This window comes from Oncorhynchus mykiss, chromosome 8, assembly GCF_013265735.2.
Source record: "Oncorhynchus mykiss isolate Arlee chromosome 8, USDA_OmykA_1.1, whole genome shotgun sequence".
In the NCBI taxonomy this organism is placed as follows: domain Eukaryota; kingdom Metazoa; phylum Chordata; class Actinopteri; order Salmoniformes; family Salmonidae; genus Oncorhynchus; species Oncorhynchus mykiss.
The window spans coordinates 54,075,634-54,099,656 of NC_048572.1; the positions used below are offsets into that span (position 1 = coordinate 54,075,634).

At 40.4% G+C, this 24,023-nt stretch overlaps 1 protein-coding gene across 1 annotated transcript in view; it reads right to left on the reverse strand.

Moving 5' to 3' along the window:
• Positions 1–24,023, reverse strand: part of LOC110530125 (CREB-regulated transcription coactivator 1) — a 47,289-nt gene that overhangs the window by 17,512 nt on the left and 5,754 nt on the right. The window contains exons 3-10 of the mRNA XM_021612959.2: positions 23,893–24,021; positions 23,552–23,613; positions 23,335–23,423; positions 11,734–11,819; positions 10,074–10,108; positions 5,171–5,382; positions 4,856–4,968; positions 4,403–4,588 (exon numbers count right to left, since the gene is read on the reverse strand). Of these exons, the coding sequence (XP_021468634.2) occupies positions 4,403–4,588; positions 4,856–4,968; positions 5,171–5,382; positions 10,074–10,108; positions 11,734–11,819; positions 23,335–23,423; positions 23,552–23,613; positions 23,893–24,021 (912 nt within the window). The remainder of the gene's footprint in view (positions 1–4,402; positions 4,589–4,855; positions 4,969–5,170; positions 5,383–10,073; positions 10,109–11,733; positions 11,820–23,334; positions 23,424–23,551; positions 23,614–23,892; positions 24,022–24,023) is intronic.

Consider the following 24,023-nt stretch of genomic DNA (forward strand, 5'->3'; position numbering starts at 1 on the left):
CCCTCAGAGGGACACTGCTCCTTCTTGATTTTTCACAATAAACAAGTGATTCAATTCTAGCAAGGATAAAAGGTGGCTCAGGTGGCTAAGTGTTAACTACTAAGTACATTTTCCTTACTCACCTAACTAACTAAAGTGTATCAATTTAGTGACTATGCTACGAGGCCACTTAGGATGCAGACACAGAGAAGCAGCAAAGGGGACGGGGTCAGTGACATTGCGAGACACCACGATGGGGGTGGCAGGGGGTTGAAGACACAAGAGCAGCCAGTAGGGGCAGCCAAGAGGCCCAGCTGACGACGAAAACAGAACTACGATGGAGGAACAGTGTATACAGTCAGCAGGTTTTGGTCACACGCCCTTACTTGAGGCGAGCCTCCAGGTGAGAAGCCTTGATTGGAGACTGGAGAGGTTGGAGACTGATTGGCTGAAGACCCAGCCCTACTGCGGTACTGTTGGGGGAAAGAGCCCTAATACAGGACATTTTAGTTAGACTGACTGACTGACTGACTGTCCCTTCTGAGAAGGTATGCTGTGTGTGTCCCAGCCTGCCTATGAGGACACACACACAGAGGATGGGGCTCATGTCTTTCCTACAATTTTGCTAAAGATGCCCTGTATTAGTTATTAGTTGACTTGTACCATCATCATGGCCTTGATTTAACCTAACTGTATAAAGAGACCAGAATTAGGCTAACAATCAAACGTTTTAATGGAATCCCTCAGACTCTGTGGCTTCAATGATCAAAAATAATGTTATGTAAGGGTTTGTTCCTCCTTTAGGGTGTGTACTGTGCAAATAGCTGACTCACTAGCTAGCCATTTGGGGTCATTCTTCAACAAGATAACCGAGTAATCAACTGGCATTTACAGTAGTAGCTCTCTCCTCTCGGTTTGTCTTCTGCTCAAGACAAGACCACTGCAATCCACTTCCACAGGATCCAGCACATCACCAGTAGAATGGTCAAATTCCATGTTCACGCAATAGAAGGTTAGTTGACTGTATATGTTTACTCAAACAAAAGCTGAGTTGACACATGATCACCCAATGTGAGGTGATGAATCTCATATTTTATCTCTCAGTTCACTACTGAGGTATACAGTATGTGGGTCTTTCTATAAATAAATGGGGCCAATGTGTGACATTGGGATAAACTATTTAAAATGGTTTGAAACAAAAATATGCTATCCATTCATGTTTTTGTATTTTCTTATATCTGAGAATTAACCAATGATATCAGGCCCCACCCGGCCATGGTTACAGACACCTGTGTGTTCTTTGACACGTTATGAACTAGTGGCCCGCAGTGTTTGTCATTATACCCTGATGAAGACAGCTTGTCTGTCGAAACGTTGGTGATTAAATGATTGCATCTGAGCTCCTGGAGTGTGCAGCTCTCCTTTTATTTTCCAAGTGTTCTAGCCAGCACCTCACCTAAACAGGTGTGCGTTTCTTTCGCCACTAGATTGAAACAAAAATAAAACAGATTTTCATGCAGTTCCACATACTTCGAGGAATAATTCATCCATTACTCCACCTATATAACAGGCCTAGGACTATACATCATTTAAGCAGAGTTCGTTCATACAAACATTGGCAAGTCAAATTCAGGGACTTTTCCCAAGCACTTAAATGTAATTGTCAAGGACCTCAATGTTATACAATCGTATAATTTATATTATGAACTGGGTGGTTCGAGCCCTGAATACTGATTGGCTGCATGTTTTGTATAACACAGGTATGACAAAACATTTATTTTCACTGTTCTAATTATGTTGGTAACCAATTTATAATAGCAATAGCTCCGTATCGTGTCGTACAAGAACAGCCCTTAGCAGTGGTATATTGGCCACAGCCCCTCGTACCTTATTGCTTAATTATACCATGACATTGTTGAATACTCGTTTCTGATTGGCTTGAAGGGCATTCTAGAGTGTGCATTATGTAAGGGACAATCAACGAGGGGCTATGCTTTCTATGGAAAATGGTGAACGACGTGGAAGGTGTGTTCCACGACACGCTAACGTTCAACGGAATTGCATTATTTTCCAGAGAACGCATAACGTTAGATCCCCGGGTTGATTATCCCTATTATACTGTAACGACCCTGGGTTTTCCTTCACTACCCGCTCTATGAAACAGCAGGGAGCAGGTAGATGTTGAACACATTTCTACCAGCAAATGAACACATTTCTTGCGGGCAAATGTGTTACTTACTCCTGAGGTGCTGACTTGCTGCACCCTCGACAACTATTGTGATTATTATTATTATTATTATTATTATTATTTGACCATGCTGGTCATTTATGAACATTTGAACATCTTGGCCATGTTGTGTTATAATCTCTACCCGGCACAGCCAGAAGAGGACTGGCCACCCCTCATAGCCTGGTTCCGCTAGGTTTCTTCCTCGGTTTTGGCCTTTCTAGGGAGTTTTTCCTAGCCACCGTGCTTCTACACCTGCATTGCTTGCTGTTTGGGGTTTTAGGCTGGGTTTCTGTACAGCACTTTGATATATCAGCTGATGTAAGAAGGGCTATATAAATACATTTGATTTGTTAAATTATAGCAATGGTATAATAGGGATAAACAACTCGGAAGATTACTTCCACAACGCACTAACACCTCCCACATCGTTCATTATTTTCCATAGAGCGCATAGCGCCTCGTTGATGATTGTACATATAGGGCTCAACAGATTTTCCTGTAGCCTACATTATGTGGCTGGCGCAGGCACACAAAATAAATCCATGAATAGTGGTAATCTCACCATAACTGTTTTTATAATGAGGAAGTAACCAAAAAACGGGTTCATTTTTTTAATGGAAGGATTTGCATGGAAAGCCAAGTTGAAGCCAACAGATATTGTCGTCCTCATAATAACCGCACATGGTTTTATCGCAACAGAGTAGCAAGACCCTTCAATTGACGCAGCGGGAAACAAATGAGTGGCCACATCTCTCACAAAAACGGATCAAAATGAAATCACAGATAATTATAAAGGAGTAGGAGAACTTTTTGGCTACAATAATTACAAGGACTTCTCAAGCCCAAATTGTGGGAATGTCTGATTTTCAAGGTAGGCCTATTCCAGTACTTGAATTTCTGAGCTCCAAATTCAAGTTCAAGTAGGCTTCTTCAAGCCCCTTGCATTGTTCAAAATTGCAAGTGTAACATGGAAAACAAAATGTATTTATTTTATTTCATTACCAGATCATGTAAAGACACCCACTAGGCTATGTAATTTGTTGTCATTATATCCAGAATATTTAATAGGATTAGCATAGACTGTGTCCAATTCCAGGCACAAAAACATGTGAAAACATTACCCTGATTCTTTCTCTGTGAAATCTAACAAGACCCTGCTGTAAATCAAGCAGAAAACCATCAATGATTTTTCAATCGCATTTATTATTTTGGATTTGTGTGCCCATGAAAACTGTTTTCACCCCATAACATAAGGAGACTAAATGTTACGTAGGTAGACTACATTTCTGAGATCTCTATACAAAAAACTGACCGAGAGCTAGATCCAGTATTCTTACAGGGTTTAAGTTCAATGTCTATTTTAACTGTAATGCTTAATATAGATAACGATAACTTAAACTGCCATAAAGTCATGTTTTATCTCTCACGATTTTGGACAAATTCGTCAAGACACCAACCACGATAAAGGGATGAAAATAGGTTTTAAATAAACTTGTGAATTGTACTGAATATAGCTATGATCTCCCTTATATCTTAATGTAATGACATGAAAATGACATGAAAAATTGGCAGATTATTATCAATGACTTATCAACAGCTGTAACAAGTTGTCCAGTGTTGGAAATCCTCACTGGTGCCCTAACTTACAGAAAGACCTACGTATGGGTTGCTCAATAAATGATGCAGTGAAATAAGAAATAAGTGATGCTATATAGCTGAAGCAGATGCCTCTAATACGGCCATAAAATAAAAGGGTTAGCAATAGCTTCAAGTTTACATAAAAATAGAATAACTTGTCACGATAGAAAACTGCCCTCTGCTAAGAGGTAGTATACAGTATATGAACACACTTGCAACAGAAACTGATGCATTCGTATTGTAATACTATTCAATGAAGCATCTGCTTACACATGGGCACTAAAATCTCTAAGTTCAGCAGGGTTGGGGCGATGCTAAAGGAATGTTTGACACTTAAATTCCAGAGAGCATTTCTCTACCGAATGCTCCTAAAGCAGAAAAAAAAACTACTTTAAGAAGTAGGCTAGTTCCTCTGACCTCAAGATCAAACCAAAGATCAAATTGTGTTCCATAGTGTAGGAACACTAAGTGGGTATGAGTACTATATTGTCCTACGGACATAGTGTAGGATAGGGAAACGTTTGAAGAGGGAACGGTTTGATTAGGTAAGCTTACCGAGTTCATATCCATGGAGTTCTGTGTCTGGATGGAGGAGGTGTTCAGAGGGGAGGGGAGCTGAACCAGCCTGGTCAGTCCTTGAGTAGTCTGCTGCTGTTGCTGCTGCTGCTGAGAGGAGGACTGGCTGAAGAACGCATACTGGGACAACTGCGCTTCCAGAGTCATGGCATCTATGGTCTCCGCCTGAGACAGATGGACATAGGGGTTTGAAATTAGTCAGTGGGGGGAAAAGGGAGAAGTAGTCTACAAACTGATAGAAACATCTACTACAATCCTCCATTCTCTTACCTTTTAGTCATTTGGCAGGTGCTCTTATCCAGAGCAACTTTAAGTGCATTCAAATAGGGAGGATACAACTACAGAATACAATAATTGTCAATACACAAGGAAGGTTATTTAGAAATATGTAACAATCACAGTGCTAGAAGGGTAAAGTACGGTACGTGCTACCTGGGCGAGGGTGAGCGGTGGCGACAGGGTGGGGGAGAGCTGTAGGGAGTGGTGCTGGTGGGAGTCCTGGTTGACCATGTTGTCCTGCCTGCCTTGCTGGGAGGTGGTCTGTCCTGGTGGGACACAAAACAGCAAACATCCCCTTGAGAATTCCCACAGTTTCATAGAAAGCTAGAGAAATAGAGTCATAGATAGATACATTTTGGCACCATACGTTGTCACCATCTCCTCACACTTTTGAAAAATCAGGATTTCAAACCCGGTTTGCAAAACCCTGTATATCTATTGTTCTGGAAGGTGGAGGACAGAGGTCACCTTGGCTGGTGGAACCGAAACTGTGTGAGTGGCTGGGGGCCAGGTTTCCCGTGCTGTTGGAGGCGCTGAGGGTGGAGTCTTCGGGGTCCAGGGGGGTGGGCAGCGGAGGGGGGAACTGGATGTTGGTCAGATCAGGCAGGGAGCCACCGCCCGTGTCGTGGGCTGATGGCATCAGTGTCGCAGTCAGATCCTGATCCGGAGACGGGAATATACTGGAAATAGAAAAAGAGTTGATCGGTATCCCCATAATGATAGTTGAGGTAGTATCAATGATGTATGTCATAGCCCTTGACTTATTCCACATTTTGTTGTGTTACTGACTGAATTCAAATGGATATTCTCTCACCCGTCACCCGTCACCCGTACACACAATACCCCATGACAAAGTGAAAACATGTTTTTTGAAAATGTTGCTAATTTATAGAAAATAAAATACAGAAATGTATAATGTATTTAAGTATTCACACCCCTGTGTCAATACTCTGTAGAAGCACCGTTGGCAGCGATTACACCTGTGAGTCTTTCTGGGTAAGTCTCAATGAGCTTTCCACACCTGGATTGTGCCATTATTGTGCCAATCGGCCATTATTCTTTTCAAAATTCTTCAAGCTCTGTGAAATTGGTTGTTGATCATTGCTAGACAACCATTTTCAGGTCTTCCCATAAATGTTCAAGTAGATTTAAGTCTAAACTGTAACTCTGCCACTCAGGAACATTCAAGGTCTTCTTGGTAAGCAAATCCAGTGTAGATTTGGCCTTATGTTGTAGGTTATTGTCCTGCTGAAAGGTGAATCAATCTCCCAGTGTCTGGTGGAAAGCAGACTGCAAATAATCTGGGTGGCCATTTGATTAGTTGTTCAGGAGTCTTATGGCTTGTTAGAAGCCTCATGGACCTAGACCTGGCGCTCCGGTACCGCTTGGCGTGCAGTAGCAGAGAGAACCGTCTATGACTAGGGTGACTGAAGTCTTTGACAATTTTTAGGGCCTTCCTTTGACACCGCCTGGTATAGAGTATAACATGACAAGCATACCCATAACATGATGCAAACACCACTATGCTTGAAAATATAGTGTTATTCAGTAATGTGTTGTATTTGCCCCAAACATAAGGCTTTGTATTGAGGACAAAAATGAATTGCTTTGCCAATGTAGTTTGCAGTATTACTTTAATGCCTTGTTGCAAACAGGATGCATGTTTTAGAATATTTTTGTTCTGTATAGGCTTCCTTCTTTTCACTCTGTCAATTAGGTTAGTATTGTGGAGTAACTACAATATTGTGGATCTATCGTCAGTTTTTTCCTGTCACAGCTATTAAACTCTAACTGTTTTAAAGTCACCATTGGTGACCGCTCAACCAATCATGGTGAAATCCCTGAGAGGTTTCCTTCCTTTTTGGCGACTGAGGAAGGATGCCTATATCTTCGTAGTGACTGGGTGTATTGATACACCATCCAAAGTGTAATTAATAACTTCACCATGTTCAAAGGGATATTAAATGCCAGCTTTTTTAACCATCTACCAATAGGTGCCCTTCTTTGCAAGGCATTGGGAAAACCTCCCTGGTCTTTGTGGTTGAATATGTGTTTGAAATTCACTGCTTGACTGGGTGACCTTAGAGATATTTGTGTCAGGTACAGAGATGAGGTAGTCATTCAAAAATCATGTTAAACACTATTATTGCACACAGAGTGAGTCCATGCAACTTATGTGACTTGTTAAGCACATTTTTACCCCTGAACTTATTTATGTTTGCCATAACAAAAGGGGTTGAATACTTATTGAATCAAGACATTTCAGCGTTTCAATTTTTATTAATTTGTAAAATGTAGAAAAACCTAATTTCACTTTTACATTCAATTCAGGCTGTAACAACAAAATGTGGAAAAAGTCAAGGGGTGTGAATACTTTCTGAAGGCGCTAAGTATTATTTTGTTGTAGTGGGGACTAACATTCAAGCTCTATAAAAATGATAATTTAAGGAAAATGTGTTTAGTTTAAAAGTATTAAGGTGTCTAATAGAATAAACGTGGCAAAAAAAAAATGTAGACATTAATAAATGCATTTCCATAGCGTCCAATGTTTTTTACAATGGTGGGGGTGTGCTAAAATGGAGGCATGTTGGCTTCAACAAAAGCGCCCTGTCCGCCATCTAGTATACTGAATATATTTAAATCATTGGGTAGTATATGCACAGCCAGCCAATTTCCCAGGCTGCTGCAGAGTATGTAAAACAACATAGAAAAATAAATCAGAATTGTGGATTTCCCTTGGAAATGTACACTACCGTTCAAAAGTTTGGGGTCACTTAGAAATGTCCTTGTTTTCCATGAAAACAAACATGAAATGAATTGCAAAATTAATAGGACATATGGTCAAGACGTTGACAAGGTTATAAATAATGATTTAATTGAAATAATAATTGTGTCCTTCAAACTTCGCTTTGTCAAAGAATCCTCCATTTGCAGCAATTACAGCCATGCAAACCTTTGGCATTCTAGTTGTCAATTTGTTGAGGTAATCTGAAGAGATTTCATCCCATGCTCCCTGAAGCACCTCCCACAAGTTCGATTGGCTTGATGGGCACTTCTTACTTACCATACGGTCAAGCTGCTCCCACAACAGCTCAGTAGGGTTGAGATCCGGTGACTCTGCTGGCCACTCCATTATAGACAGAATACCAGCTGACTGCTTCTTCCCTAAATAGTTATTGCATAGTTTGGAGCTGTGCTTTGGGTCATTGTCCTGTTGTAGGAGGAAATTGGCTCCAATTAAGCGCTGTCCACAGGGTATGGCATGGCGTTGCAAAATGGAGTGATAGCCTTCCGTCTTCAAGATCCCTTTTACCCTGTACAAATCTCCCACTTCACCACCACCAAAGCACCCCCAGACCATCACATTGCCTCCCCCATGCTTGACAGATGGCGTCAAGCACTACTCCAGCATAATTTCATTTTTTTCTGTGTCTCACGAATGTTCTTTGTGATCCGAACACCTCAAACTTGGATTTGTCTGTCCATAACACTTTTTTCCAATCTTCTTCTGTCCAGTGTCTCTGTTCTTTTGCCAATTTTAATCTTTACTTTTTATTGGCCAGTCTGAGATATGACTTTTTCTTTGCAACACTGCCTAGAAGGCCAGCATCCCAGAGTTGCCTCTTCACTGTTGACGTTGAGACTGGTTGTTTTGCGGGTACAGGAGTCTGTTTCTCAAACTAGACACTAATGTACTTGTCTTCTTTCTCAGTTGTGCACCGGGGCCTCCCACTCCTCTCTATTCTGGTTAGAGCCACTTTGCACTGTTCTGTGAAGGGAGTAGTACACAGCGTTGTATGAGATCTGCAGTTCCTTGGCAATTTCTCGCATGAAATAGCCTTCATTTCTCAGAGCAAGAACAGACTGATGAATATCAGAAGAAAGTTCTTTGTTTCTGGCCATTTTGAGCCTGTAGTCAAACCTAGAAATGCTGACGCTCCAGATACTCAACTGGTCTAAAGAAGGCCAGTTTTATTGCTTCTTTAATTAGCACAACAGTTTTCAGCTGTGCTAACAATTGCAAAATGGTTTTCTAATGATCAATTAGCGTTTTAAACTGATAAACTTGGATTAGCTAACACAACGTGCTCTTGGAACACAGGAGTGATGGTTGCTGATAATGGGCCTCTGTACGCCTATGTAGATATTCAAATTCAAATCATCCATTTCCAGCTACAATAGTCATTTACAACATTAACAATGTCTACACTGTAATTCTGATCAATTTGATGTTATTTTAATGGACAAAAAAAGTAGCTTTTCTTTCAAAATCAAGGAAATGTATTTTGAAAGGTAGTGTACATGGTCCTTCGAGCCAGATAGGAAGTTAGTCCGGATAGGAAGCGAATAGTCCTTTTTGAGGTCAGTTCGGTTAGAATATATGGTTTTCTATTTCGGTATCCATCTATTTTTTTTTTTTTTTTACATTAAATGCACTATGCATTATGTGGGCTGAATGCTGTAACACAGAATAAAAATGTATAAAAAAGTTTTTAAAAACTATTAAAATGGTAGTGACTACCCACTATTGCTTATTAACCGTAATTTATTCACATTACTTTATTTTAATTAAACATTTGTTTTATTTTATTTTAGTAGTTCTTCAAAGTAAATAAGGTATACTTATATGACTGCTGAATACCAACTATCAATCACTTAAAAACATGTATTTTCTGGTAGCAATACCTTGTTAAGCAACTGCTTTTATCCCTCTCAATCATGCAGTTGGTTTTCCCTCAGTCTGTCTTTTCCACACCATTCGTATTACAGCTCAGTGCTCCACACAGACCGGGCAAGTTGGCGGGCGCGCAATGGATTATGGTCATTGTCGTTAATTACCACTTTTTCTGAGCTAAACCATGTCGAAAATGTTTCTCCCTACTACAATCGCACACTTCATGCTTGATCTGATTCATCTCTACAGAAACTACAAATTCAGCTCACAGAAGAAAAAAACCCAAAATGGAATTCAAACAATGGAACCAACATCGGTTAATTAGTTGTTTTAAAAAGCAAAAAAATAATTGCATACAAGCCCAAGGACAGGTTAATTGTCTCCAATTGATTTCCCTCTTATAAAATCAGGACACATATCTGCTGATATCCCTGCAAGGGAATCGGTTCGAATTCTAAAAATAACAATAACATAAAATCACACACAGCCAGAAATGGCTGGATCCACAACATTTCTCAAAGATCTAAAACTATTCCAAAATATCAGATGTCTACAGTTGAAAAAACATCAACTCATCACTAAGCCACCATAATCTGTCAGTTGTCGCAGGCTATCGTAATCAGCCATTCAAATCTCACATGTAGTCAGGATTTGTTTTTAAATGTTACAGCCTGTGGGACTCATTGAAGTACTCACTTGATTCCTGGGACCTTGGACCTTGATGAAGCATTCTAAGGGAAAATAAAAATTACAACTCAGAATACAATACAACTCAGAATACAATACAACTCAGAATACAATACAACTCAGTTAGGGCTGTATAACAAAACAGTGGAGATACAGTTGAAGTCAGAAGTTTACATGAACTAGTTTTAAATTACTCCAACCTAAGTGTTTCAACCACTCCACAAATGTATTGTTAACAAACTATAGTTTTGGCAAGTCGGTTAGGACATCTACTTTGTGCATGACACAAGTCATTTTTCCAACAATTGTTTACAGACAGATTATTTCACTGCATCACAATTCCAGTGGGTCAGAAGTTTACATACACTAAGTTGACTGTGCCTTTAAACAGCTTGGAAATTTGCATAAAATGTCATGGCTTTAGAAGCTTCTGATTGACTCAAATGATGTCAATTAGCCTATAGTGTACCTGTGGATGTATTTCAAGGTCTAACTTCAAACTCTGTGCCTCTTTGCTTGATATCATGGAAAAATCCAAAGAAATCAGACAAGACTTCAGAAGAAAAATTGTAGACCTCCACAAGTCTGGTTCATCCTTGGGATCAATTTCCAAATGCCTGAATGTACCACATTCATCTGTACAAACAATAGTATGCAAGTATAAACACCGTGGGACCACGCAGCAGTCATACCGCTCAGGAAGGAGACGCATTCTGTCTCCTAGAGATGAACATACTTTTGTGCGAAAAGTGCAAATTAATCCCAGAACAGTAAAGGACCTTGTGAAGATGCTGGAGGAAACATGTACAAAAGTATCTATATCCACAGTAAAACGAGTCTTATATCGACATAACCTGAAAGGCTGCTCAGCAGGGAAAAAGCCACTGCTCCTAAACCACCATAAAAAAAGCCAGACTACGGTTTGCAACTGCACATGGGGACAAAGATGGTACTTTTTGGAGAAATGTCCTCTGGTCTGATGAAACAAAAATAGAACTGTTTGGCCATCATGACCCTCGTTATGTTTGGAGGAAAAAGGGGGAGGATGGAAAATTGTGGATATATTGAAGCAACAGTCAGGAAGTTAAAGCTTGGTTGTAAATGGGTCTTCCAAATGGACACTGACCCCAAGCATACTTCCAAAGTTGAGGCAAAATGGCTTAAGGACAACAAAGTCAAGGTATTGGAGTGGCCATCACAAAGCCCTGACCTCAATCCCATAGAAAATGTGGGCAGAACTGAAAAAGCGAGTGCGAGCAAGGAAGCCTACAATCCTGACTCAGTTACACCAGCTCTGTCAGGAGGAATGGGCTAAAAATTCATCCAACTTATTGTGGGAAGCTTGTGGAAGGCTACCCGAAACGTTTGGCCCAAGTTAAACAATTTAATGGCAATACACTCAATTAGTATTTGGTAGCATGTAAACTTTTGACACACTGGGAATGTGATGAAATAAATAAAAGCTGATATATAAATAAACAATTCTCTCTATTATTCTGAAATTTCACATTCTTAAAATAAAGTGGTGATCCTAACTGACCTAAAACAGGGAATTCTTATCAGGATTAAATGTCAGGAATTGTGAAAAACTGAGTTTAAATGTATTTGGCTAAGGTGTATGTAAACCTCCGACTTCAACTGTAAATCACCAGATCTGGGTGCATTTCACCTTTTTACCATCCCAGTTCTGTTTCTGTTCGTCTTTGTCCATATCTGATTCTGTGTCTTCTGTCCTTGGTACATGAAGCATAAGCACTGGGGAGATTGAGGAGACGAAAGAGGGAGAGCGAGTTGGATTTATCTAATTGTCACTTATCTAGAATAACAAAAAGCTACAAATATACAGTACCAGTCAAAAGTTTGGAAAACACACCTACTCATTCCAGGGTTTTTATTTATTTTGATTATTTTCTATGTTCTACATAATAGTGAAGACATCAACACTATGAAATAACATATGGAATCATGTAGTAACCAGAAACAAATCCAAATATATTTTCTATTCTTCAAAGTAGCCACCCTTTGCCTTGATGACAGCTTTGCACACGCTTGGCATTCTCTCAACCAACTTCATCAGGTAGTCACCTGGAATGCATTTCAATTAACAGATGTGCTTAATTAAAAGTTAGTTTGTGGAATTGATTTCCTTCTTAATGCTTTTGAGCCAATCAGTTGTTTTGTGACAAGGTAGGGGTGGAAAACAGAAGATCGCCCTATTCGGTAAAAGACCAAGTCCATATTATGGCAAGAACAGCTCAAATAAGCAAAATGAAATAACAGTCCATCATTACTTTAAGACATGAAGATCAGTCAATACGGAACATTTCAAGAGCTTAGAAAGTTTCTTCAAGTGCAGTCGCAAAAACCATCAAGCGCTATGATGAAACTGGCTCTCATGAGGACCGCCACCTTTATTTAACCAGGTAGGCCAGTTGAGAACAAGTTCTCATTTACAACTGCGACCTGACCAAGATAAAGCAAAGCAGTGCGAAACAAACAGAGTTACACATGGAATAAACATACAGTCAATAACACAATAAAAAAGAATAATACAGTGTGGCAAATTAAGTAAGTTTAGGGAGCTAAGGCAATTAATTGGCCATAGTGGCAAAACAATTACAATTTAGCAATTAAAAACACTGGAGTGATAAATGAGCAGAAGATTAATGTGCAAGTAGAGATACTGGGGTGCAAAGGAGCAAGACAATAAATAATATGGGGATGTGGTAGTTGGGTGTGCTATTTACAGATGGACTATGTACAGGTGCAATGATCTGTAAGCTGCTCTGACAGCTGATGCTTAAAGATAGTGAGGGAGATATGAGTCTCCAGCTTCAGTGATTTTTGTAATTTGTTCCAGTCATTGGCAGCAGAGAACTGGAAGGAAAGGCGGACCAAAGTAGGAGTTGGCTTTGGGGGTGACCAGTGAAATATACCTGCTGGAGCGTGTGCTACGGGTGGGTGCTGCTCCGGTGACCAGTGAGATAAGGCGGGCCTTTACCTAGCAAAGACTTATAGATGACCTGGAGCCTGTGGGTTTGGCGACGAATATGAAGTGAGGGCCAGCCAAGGAGAGCATACAGGTCGCAGTGGTGGGTAGTATATGGGGCTTTGATGACAAAACTGATGGCACTCTGATAGACTACATACAGTTTGCTGAGTAGAGTGTAGGAGTCTATTTTGTAAATATTGCCGAAGTCAAGGATCGGTATGATACCCTCGTAAAACTGACTATGTTTGGCAGCCTGAGTGAAGGATGCTTTGTTGCGAAATAGGAAGCCGATTCTAGATTTAATTTTGGATTGGAGATGCTTAATGTGAGTCAGGAAGGAGAGTTTAGGAAGGATAATTTCATTAGAGTTACAAGCCTCAGAAATTGCAGCCCAAATAAATGCTCAACAGACACATCTCAACATCAATTGTTCAGAGGAGACTGCGTGAATCAGGCCTTCATGGTCAAATTGCTGCAAAGAAACTATTACTAAAAAGGACACTGATAAGAAGAAGAGACTTGCTTGTGCCAAGAAACACGAGCAATGGACATTAGACTGGTGAAAATCTGTCCTTTGGTCTGATGATTCCAAATTTTAGATTTTTGGTTCCAACCGCTGTGTCTTTGTGAGACGCAGAGTAGGTGAACGGATGATCTCCGCATGAGTGGTTCCCACCGTGAAGCATGGTGGAGGTGTGATGGTGCTTTGCCAGTGACACTGTCAGTGATTTATTTCAAATTTCAAAAAGCACACTTAACCAGCATGGCTACCACAGCAGCAATACGCAATCACATCAAGTTTGCACTTAGTGGGACTATCATTTGTATTTCAACAGGACAATGACCCAACACACCTTCAGGCTGTGTAAGGGCTATTTGACCAAGAAGGAGAGTGATGTAGTGCTGCATCAGATAACCTGCCTACACCCAAATGAGATGGTTTGGGATGAGCTGGACCGCAGAGTGAAGGAAAAGCAGCCAACAAGTACTCAGCAAATGTGGGAACGCCTTCAAGACTGTTGGAAAAGCATTCCAGGTGAAGCTGGTTGAGAGAATGCCAAGAGTGTGCAAAGCTGTCAACACAACTGATTAGCTCAAACGCATTAAGGAAAGAAATTCCACAAATGTACTTTTAACAAGGCACACCTGTTAATTGAAATGGATTCCAGGTGACTGGCTAATGAAGCTGTTTGAGAGAATACCAAGAGTGTGCAAACCTCTCATCAAGGGAAACGGTGCCTACTTTAAAGAATCTGAAATATGTTTTCATTTGTTTAACACTTTTTTGGTTAATACATGACTCCATACGTGTTATTTCATAGTGAAGACCTCAAAACTATTATTCTACAATGTAGAAAATAGTAAAAATAAAGTAAAACCCTTGAATGAGGTGGTGTCCAAACTTTTGACTGGTACTGTATACAGTGGGGCATAAAAGTATTTAGTCAGCCACCAATTGTGCAAGTTCTCCCACTTAAAAGGATGAGAGAGGCCTGTAATTTTCATCATAGGTACACTTCAACTATGACAGACAAAATTAGAAAAAAAATCCAGAAAATCACATTGTAGGATTTTTAATGAATTTATTTGCAAATTATGGTGGAAAATAAGTATTTGGTCACCGACAAACAAGCAAGATTTCTGGCTCTCACAGACCTGTAACAATATCTTTAAGAGGCTCCTCTGTCCTTCACTCGTTACCTGTATTAATGGCACCTGTTTGAACTTGTTATCAGTATAAAAGACACCTGTCCACAACCTCCAACTGTCGCACTCCAAACTCCCCTATGGCCAAGACCAAAGAGCTGTCAAAGGACACCAGAAACAAAATTGTAGACCTGCACCAGGCTGGGAAGACTGAATCTGCAATAGGTAAGCAGCTTGGTTTGAAGAAATCAACTGTGGGAGCAATTATTAGGAAATGGAAGACATACAAGACCACTGATAATCTCCCTCGATCTGGGGCTCCACGCAAGATCTCACCCCGTGGGGTCAAAATTATCACAAGAACGGTGAGCAAAAATCCCAGAACCACGCGGGGGGACCTAGTGAATGACCTGCAGAGAGCTGGGACCAAAGTAACAAAGCCTACCATCAGTAACACACTACGTCGCCAGGGACTCAAATCCTGCAGTGCCAGACGTGTCCCCCTGCTTAAGAAAGTACATGTCCAGGCCCGTCTGAAGTTTGCTAGAGAGCATTTGGATGATCCAGAAGAAGATGGTCAGATGAAACCAAAATATAACTTTTTGGTAAAAACTCAATTCGTCGTGTTTGGAGGACAAAGAATGCTGAGTTGCATCCAAAGAACACCATACCTACTGTGAAGCATGGGGGTGGAAACATCATGCTTTGGGGCTATTTTTCTGCAAAGGGACCAGGACGACTGATCCGTGTAAAGGAAAGAATGAATGGGGCCATGTATCGTGAGATTTTGAGTGAAAACCTTCTTCCATCAGCAAGGGCATTGAAGATGAAACGTGGCTGGGTCTTTCAGCATGACAATGATCCCAAACACACCGCCCGGGCAACGAAGGAGTGGCTACGTAAGATGCATTTCAAGGTCCTGGAGTGGCCTAGCCAGTCTCCAGATCTCAACCCCATAGAAAATCTTTGGAGGGAGTTGAAAGTCCGTGTTGCCCAGCAACAGCCACCAAAACAGCACTGCTCTAGAGGAGATCTGCATGGAGGAATGGGCCAAAATACCAGCAACAGTGTGTGAAAACCTTGTGAAGACTTACAGAAAACCTCTGTCATTGCCAACAAAGGGTATATAACAAAGTATTGAGAAACTTTTGTTATTGAGCAAATACTTATTTTCCACCATAATTTGCAAATAAATTCATTAGAAATCCTACAATGTGATTTTCTGGATTTTTTTTCTCATTTTGTCTGTCATAGTTGAAGTGTACCTATGATGAAAATTACAGGCCTCTCTCATCCTTTTAAGTGGGAGAACTTGCACAATTGGTGGCTGACTAAATACTTTTTTGCCATCTGTATATTGAAACTCCAGCATAGCCCGAAAATATTTTTGGTATCTCAGATTGTTTTGGCAATTCTCATATAGCAAACTTCATTGGGATAAAGGATGTTTAACATGCTTTTAACATTTGTATCAAACCATCTTTTAGAAAATCATGATGAAAGTGGCCATTTTAGGCCCTTGTTAGGCAAATATGTGATTGGAACAGTAGCAACAGAACGTATGATGCAACAAACGTATCTAAAACAGCATTGTTGTCTGAAAAGCATGTAAACAATCTTATGTTCTGATGGGAAATAAAAGGTCTTCACGACTTTATTCCTCAATTTCACCTTTTATTGTAAAATCTAAAATGCGAACGTCATCCAAACATCACACGGAACACATCCACAGCCAAACTCATTCCATAAACTAGTCTAAATAACAGGTTGCGCTGACCCCCCCCAAAAAAACACAATTCAGCGACCTAACAGCTAGATTTGTTTACAATGTACCACAAGGAGAGATGTAATATTGTTTAGAAAAGAGATGCGTGTCAGTTAAGCAAACAGCAGCTAAATTCTTTATGATGGCAACCATGTTTGTTTATGTTTGAAAAGTAAAAACTCCTAATTCCTGAATGCCAATAAGATGCAAATAAACAAAGTAAAAAAACATTTTTTTAACTTACTTTGCCCACTTTTCAGCACATTACAAATCTTCGCTGTACGTGTTACAGTGCATACAAGAACCGGCGCATATGACTTGTAACATGGGACCCAAACCGTCTGCGCCATCGTGCATAAATGCATTTTGTCCCCCCACACCAAATGCGATCACGACACGCAGGTTAAAATATCAAAACAAAATCTGAACCAATTACATTAATTTGGGGACAGGTCGAAAAGCATTAAACATGTATGGCAATTTAGCTAGCTAGTTTGCACTTGCTAGCTAATTTGTCCTATTTAGCTAGCTTGCTGTTGCTAGATAATTTGTCCTGGGATTTAAACATTGAGTTGTTATTTTACCTGAAATGAACAACGTCCTCTACTAACAACTAAATTGTTTCTAGTCATATCTCCTCCTTCCAGGCCTTTTCTTCTCTGGACTTTATATTGCGACTTTCATAAATTAGGTGCATTACTGCCACCGACCTCATTCGTCTTTCAGTCACCCATGTATTTGGCCCTTGGCTAAAGGAGAAATTTATATGGCAAATAAAAATAAAACCAATGGAAAGCAGGTCTGAGCTGGCAACCCTGAAGTACCATAGTTACAATCTGATGCCGCGTTCAAGACAACACTGGGAACTCCAAAAAAAGACAAGCTCCAACTGGGAAAAGTAGTTTTGAACGGTCATCCAACTCGGAATTCAAACTCGGGCATCTCTCTAGAGCTCCGACTTTCCAACCTGAAGATCACTGATGTCGTGATTTGACCTCGTATTTTTCAGAGCTCCCAGTTGTCTTGAAAGCACCATAAGTCAGTCGAGTGAACTATCCCTTGTTATAACATCTTTGGTCTGACAGACGCTTACGTGACAACTAGAATGCATTGTATGACGTCAACAAACATGACGTCACCCACAGCCGTCAAATAGCTTAGCATTAGCTCATCATAATCAGTACAACCCTCAAAAAACTGTTACACACATCATGTGTCCATTACAATCTATGCAAGAATGAGGGGCTCCCGAGTGGCGCAGTGGTCTAATGCACTGCATATCAGTGCTAGAGGCATCACTACACTGCATCTTTAACTTTTTGAAAATCCCCCCCAAAAACTTAACAAAACACCAACAAGTCTCCAAAAATGTAATTTCAGCCTGTGGTGCATGGCCTTAAGACATTGTTTGTAACAATATACTCGTAAAATAGTGATTTTGGTCCACCAGCTTCAAACAGCTGTAAAAACTATATTTTTGTTTATTGAAAAGATATTTCACAACGATTTAGATGGTACAATGATTCCCTACACTATTCAGAGCTTGTTTTCTCACAAACTGAAATGTTTAGCAACCAGGAAACGACAGAGCTGTTTACACTAGATAACACAACCACAAAATCAGAACAGCTTTCACATTTTTACAACATCTGCCTCTCCGGCGGGAGAAATCAATAGGTGAATACTGTGAAACACTATCATTCCACTATTACTGCAGATATATAAATGGACATTTTCTGAAATCACAATGCACATTTATTTTGTGTAGCACAGGGGTCTTCAACCTTTTCTAGCATGAGAGACACTTTTCAAAAAGAAACATGTCGCAAGCATTTTATTGCTATCAAATAGGCACGTCTCTTCTCCTCCCCTCTGCAACTCTTCCCCGGGGCCTTTGTCTTCAAGAGAAAGTAGTGCACCATTCTCTATTAATTATATTACCAGGTATAATGACAAATAACTTTAAGGGGCCCTATAAAATCTGATGTTTTTATATAAAAAACTATGGTTTATATTTTCCCATTTTTTTAAAATAGATTTTTCACTCTCAAAATGACAATTGTTCATCGAGAAACAACGAAATTGGATGTTCTGAGTCAATGTCAATGCTTTAGTCTGGAAGAAAATAACATCCATTTTAGTGTAATTCCTCTTTATTTGCGCATCTGGCCCTTTAAATTACGCATCTAGTGTGCTGGTCTAGTGATGGTTCTGTACTGCTGCTGCTCATGTCATGGCAAAGTTGGAAAATAACAAGTAATAGATACAAATGATATACAGTTGAAGTCAGAAGTTTACATACATTTAAACTCAGTTTAAGGTGTATTTGGCTATCACAATTCCTGACATTTAATCTTAGTAAAAATTCCCTGTTTTAGGTCAGTTAGGACTCCCACTTTATTTTAAGAATGTGAAATGTCAGAATAATATTAGCGAGAATTATTTCTTTCATCACATTCCCAGTGGGTCAGAAGTTTACATACACTTAATTACTATTGCCTTCAAATTGTTTAACTTAGGTCAAACATTTTGGGTAGCCTTCCACAAGCTTCCCACAATAAGTTGGGTGAATTTTGGCCCATTCCTCCTGACAGAGCTGGTGTAACTGAGTCAAGTTTGTAGACCTCCTTGCTCACACACGCCTTTTCAGTTCTGCCCAAAAAAATTCTATAGGCTTGAGGTCAGGGCTTTGTGATGGCCACTCCAATACCTTGACTTTGTTGTCCTTAAGCCATTTTGCCACAAACTTACTTTGGAAGTATGCTTGGGATTATTGTCCATTTGGAAGACCCATTTGCGACCAAGCCTTAACATCCTGACTGATGTCTTGATGTTGCTTCAATATATCCACATATCCTCAACATGATGCTGCCACCCGCGTGCTTCACGGTCGGGATGGTGTTGTTTGGCTTGCAAATCTCCCCCTTTTTCCTCCAAACATAACAATGGTCATTATGGCCAAACAGTTCTATTTTTGTTTCATCAGACCAGAGAATATTTCTCCAAAAAGTCAGCTCTTTGTCCCCATGTGCTGTTGCAAACCGTAGTCTGGCTTTTTTATGGTGGTTTTGGAGCAGTGGCTTCTTCCTTGCTGAGCGGCCTATCAGGTTATGTCGATATATAGGACTCGTTTTACTGTGGATATATGCTTTTGTACCCGTTTCCTCCAGAATCTTCACAAGGGCCTTTGCTGTTGTTCTGGGATTGAATTGCACTTTTTTCGCACAAAAGTACGTTCATCTCTAGGAGACAGAATGAGTCTCCTTCCTGAGCGGTATGACGGCTGGGTGGTCCCATGGTGTTTATACTTGCGTAGTATTGTTTGTACAGATGAAAGTGGTAACTTCAGGCGTTTGGAAATTGCTCCAGAGGATGAACCAGACTGTGGTCTACAAAAAAATAATTCTGAGGTCTTGGCTGATTTCTTTTTATTTTCCCATGATGTCGGGCAAAGAGGCACTGAGTTTGAAGGTAGGCCTTGAAATATATCCACAGGTACACCTCCAATTGACTAAAAGTATGTCAATTAGCCTATCAGAAGCTTCTAAAGCCATTACATCATTTTCTGGAATTTTCCAAAAATGTTTAAAGGAACAGTCAACTCAGTGTATGTAAACTTCTTTGTGATACAGTGAAATAATCTGTCCGTAAACAATTGTTGGAGAAATTACTTGTGTCATGCACAAATAAGATGTCCTAACCAACTTGCCAAAACTATAGCTTGTTAAGAAGAAATTTGTGGAGTGGTTGAAAAACAAGTTTTAATGACTCCAACCTACAGTGAGGGAAAAAAGTATTTGATCCCCTGCTGATTTTGTACGTTTGCCCACTGACAAAGAAATGATCAGTCTATAATTTTAAATGGTAGGTTTATTTGAACAGTGAGAGACAGAATAACAACAAAATCCAGAAAAGCGCATGTCAAAATTGTTATACATTTATTTGCATTTTAATGAGGGAAATAAGTATTTGATCCTTCTGCAAAACATGACTTAGTACTTGGTGGCAAAACCCTTGTTGGCAATCACAAAGGTCAGACATTTTTTGTAGTTGGCCACCAGGTTTGCATACATCTCAGGAGGGATTTTGTCCCACTCCTCTTTGCAGATCTTCTCCAAGTCATTAAGGTTTCGAGGCTGACGTTTGGCAACTCGAACCTTCAGCTCCCTCCACAGATTTTCTATGGGATTAAGGTCTGGAGACTGGCTAGGCCACTCCAGGACCTTAATGTGCTTCTTCTTGAGCCACTCCTTTGATGCCTTGGCTGTGTGTTTTGGGTTATTGTCATGCTGGAATACCCATCCACGACCCATTTTCAATGCCCTGGCTGGGGGAAGGAGGTTCTCACCCAAGATTTGACGGTACATGGCCATGTCCATCGTCCCTTTGATGCAGTGAAGTTGTCCTGTCCCCTTGGCAGAAAAACACCCCCAAAGCATAATGTTTCCACCTCCATGTTTGACGGTGGGGATGGTGTTCTTGGGGTCATAGGCAGCATTCCTCCTCCTCCAAACACGGCGAGTTGAGTTGATGCCAAAGAGCTCCATTTTGGTCTCATCTGACCACAACACTTTCACCCAGTTGTCTTCTGAATCATTCAAATGTTCTTTGGCAAACTTCAGACGGGCATGTATGTGCTTTCTTGAGCAGGGGGACCTTGCGGGCGCTGCAGGATTTCAGTCCTTCACGGCGTAGTGTGTTACCAATTGTTTTCTTGGTGACTATGGTCCCAGCTGCCTTGAGATCATTGACAAAATCCTCCCGTGTAGTTCTGGGCTGATTCCTCACCGTTCTCATGATCATTGCAACTCCACGAGGTGAGATCTTGCATGGAGCCCCAGGCTGAGGGAGATTGACACTTCTTTTGTGTTTCATCCATTTGCGAATAATCGCATCAACTGTTGTCACCTTCTCACCAAGCTGCTTGGCGATGGTCTTGTAGCCCATTCCAGCCTTGTGTAGGTCTACAATCTTGTCCCTGACATTCTTGGAGAGCTCTTTGGTCTTGGCCATGGTGGAGAGTTTGGAATCTGATTGATTGATTGCTTCTGTGGACAGGTGTCTTCTATACAGGTAACAAACTGAGATTAGGAGCACTCCCTTTAAGTGTGTGCTCCTAATCTCAGCTCGTTACCTGTATAAAAGACTCCCGGGAGCCAGAAATCTTTCAGATTGGGGGTCAAATACTTATTTCCCTCATTAAAATGCAAATCTATTTATAACATTTTTAACATGCATTTTTCTGGATTTTTTTGTTGTTATTCTGTCTCTCACTGTTCAAATAAACCTACCATTAAAATTATAGACTGATCATTTCTTTGTCAGTGGGCAAACGTACAAAATCAGCAGGGGATCAAATACACTTACAGTGAGGGGAAAAAAGTATGTAAACTTCCGACTTCAACTGTACTTACTCATCACATACTTCTGCCAAGTAAGCCTACTTTGCAGTTAACATTTAATTGAGCATGTTTTGGGGAAAGTATTTCCGTCAACCCACAAGACTGTTACCACATCAACTGGCTACACATGGACTGATAGACAAACACCCACCACAGACAGAAAGGGGCAATATTGCTGGAAATCAATTGGCAGCTTTATTGTATTAGGTTTGGCTTTTTAAGCCAATAGTGGCTAACCAGCGATGGGATAATGTCAATGCTGCATTGGTTAGAGAATATCTGGGAGCTTGCGGTGTCTGATACTTCTGAGATTTATTCATGACAGTTTGCGGTAGAACACGTTGTTGGAGACCCCTGGTGTAGCACCTTTAACCAATCACAGACCATTTGGATTGCACATTCGGCAAATCACCAGCATATTCCTTTTGAATCCATTTCCCCATTCACTGTTAGGAGAGAGCCTACTCTGGAAATGTGATGTACTTGTATAGTATATTGTTCCAAACAACATCTTAAAATGAACAAAATTAAAAAAGCTACTTTTGACATTCATATTTGTTTATGTTGAATAAATTAAATGTCAAAAATGAATGTCAAGACATACTCCATATTTTTGCGCACACTACAAGGAGTACAATGACACCAATATGTTGTCTGTATCGTGTACGGTTCCCATGTCATGCCATATAACAATGGCCACTTTAATCATCATTTTCTCAAAAATGGTTTCTGATACAAATGAAAAAAGCATGTCAAACATCTTTCCTCCCAACAAAGTTTCTGTGAGAAATGCGAGAACAATCTGAGATACCTGAAATATTTTGGGGCTGCGCTGGCGATTCCCAAAAACGGCAGGTAGCCTACTGGTTAGAGCGTTGGGCCAGTAACCGAAAGGTTGCTAGATCAAATCCCCGAGCTGACAAGGTAAAAATCTGTCATTCTGCCCCCGAACAAGGCAGTTAACCCACTGTTCCTAGACCGTCATTGTAAAGAAGAATTTGTTTTTATCTGACTTGCCTAGTTAAAAGGTTAAATACATTAAAAGACACCATTAGCATGTAACATTGAGAACCACTCAGATGTTCCTATTCGTCCCATGAGTAATGTCTATAGCCTTCGAAGACATAGTCTAAAACCTTTTATCAGGTACACTAGACACTATTCAACAGTTCAAAAGAGTAGTCAGCAAAGCCATTACAATATATTTCATTGTCAATACATTGAATACCACCTCCCTCATAACAACTTGGCTAATAATTTAAGGCTGGACTCAAATCATTATTAAGCCTACCAACTGGAAACAGAGCATTGTACCCTACAATGGCTATTCATTCCTCTCATAGGGTCATTGTAGGGCCAATACATTTTGCTAACCGGTTCTGTCCAAAAATAATTCATGTGTAATGATGGACTAATAATGTAAAGTTTATAAAACTTGAAGTACCAAGTTCAAATCCAACACACCTCGTTTCGGCTGCATGTCCTGTGAGCCTCCCGCGAAAATGTCCTGTGGGTTCAAAGTGCTCTGATGCAACGCAGAGTCCGAGTTAGTCCTATAGCACAGGGAAAGAGACATACACCACTTAAGGGGGGTGACCAACTGTATCAGTTGTGGAAAGTCAAGGGAGCGTTTCACAACGAAATCCCAACAGTTCGACGACACATTCTCGGGTTATCTTACCTCCTCCAACTGGTGTCAGGTGGGGGTGACAGATACACGGAACCATATGGACAGCTATCAATGTGATACCCCTGGTTAAGGGCAACACAAATCTGTAGCATTTCACAACTGATGTTAATGGATGTAAAACACCATTATGCCATAAAGTACAGCATATGCTTTTGAAGTACAATGGTTAAAGATGTTAAATAGTGGTGCTTGCTTTAACGAAAAGGCTAATTGTTACTGTAAAATTACTATGTAATTACCATGTCATTCATAGTCAAATATCCGTTGCATAGCAGACCGTAAAAAATAAAAAAGTTAACTATACAGTAGCATACACCGACAGTAAAAGATATTTGGCGTCCATGTTTGTCGAGGGGCCTTCCATGTGGGGACGTGATGCGGTTTCTGTCCCGGTAAACTCTGTCAACCAATCCATGATGCCGTGTTGTCCTGCTAGTGTCACCTGAACCTTGAAAGGGAGTCT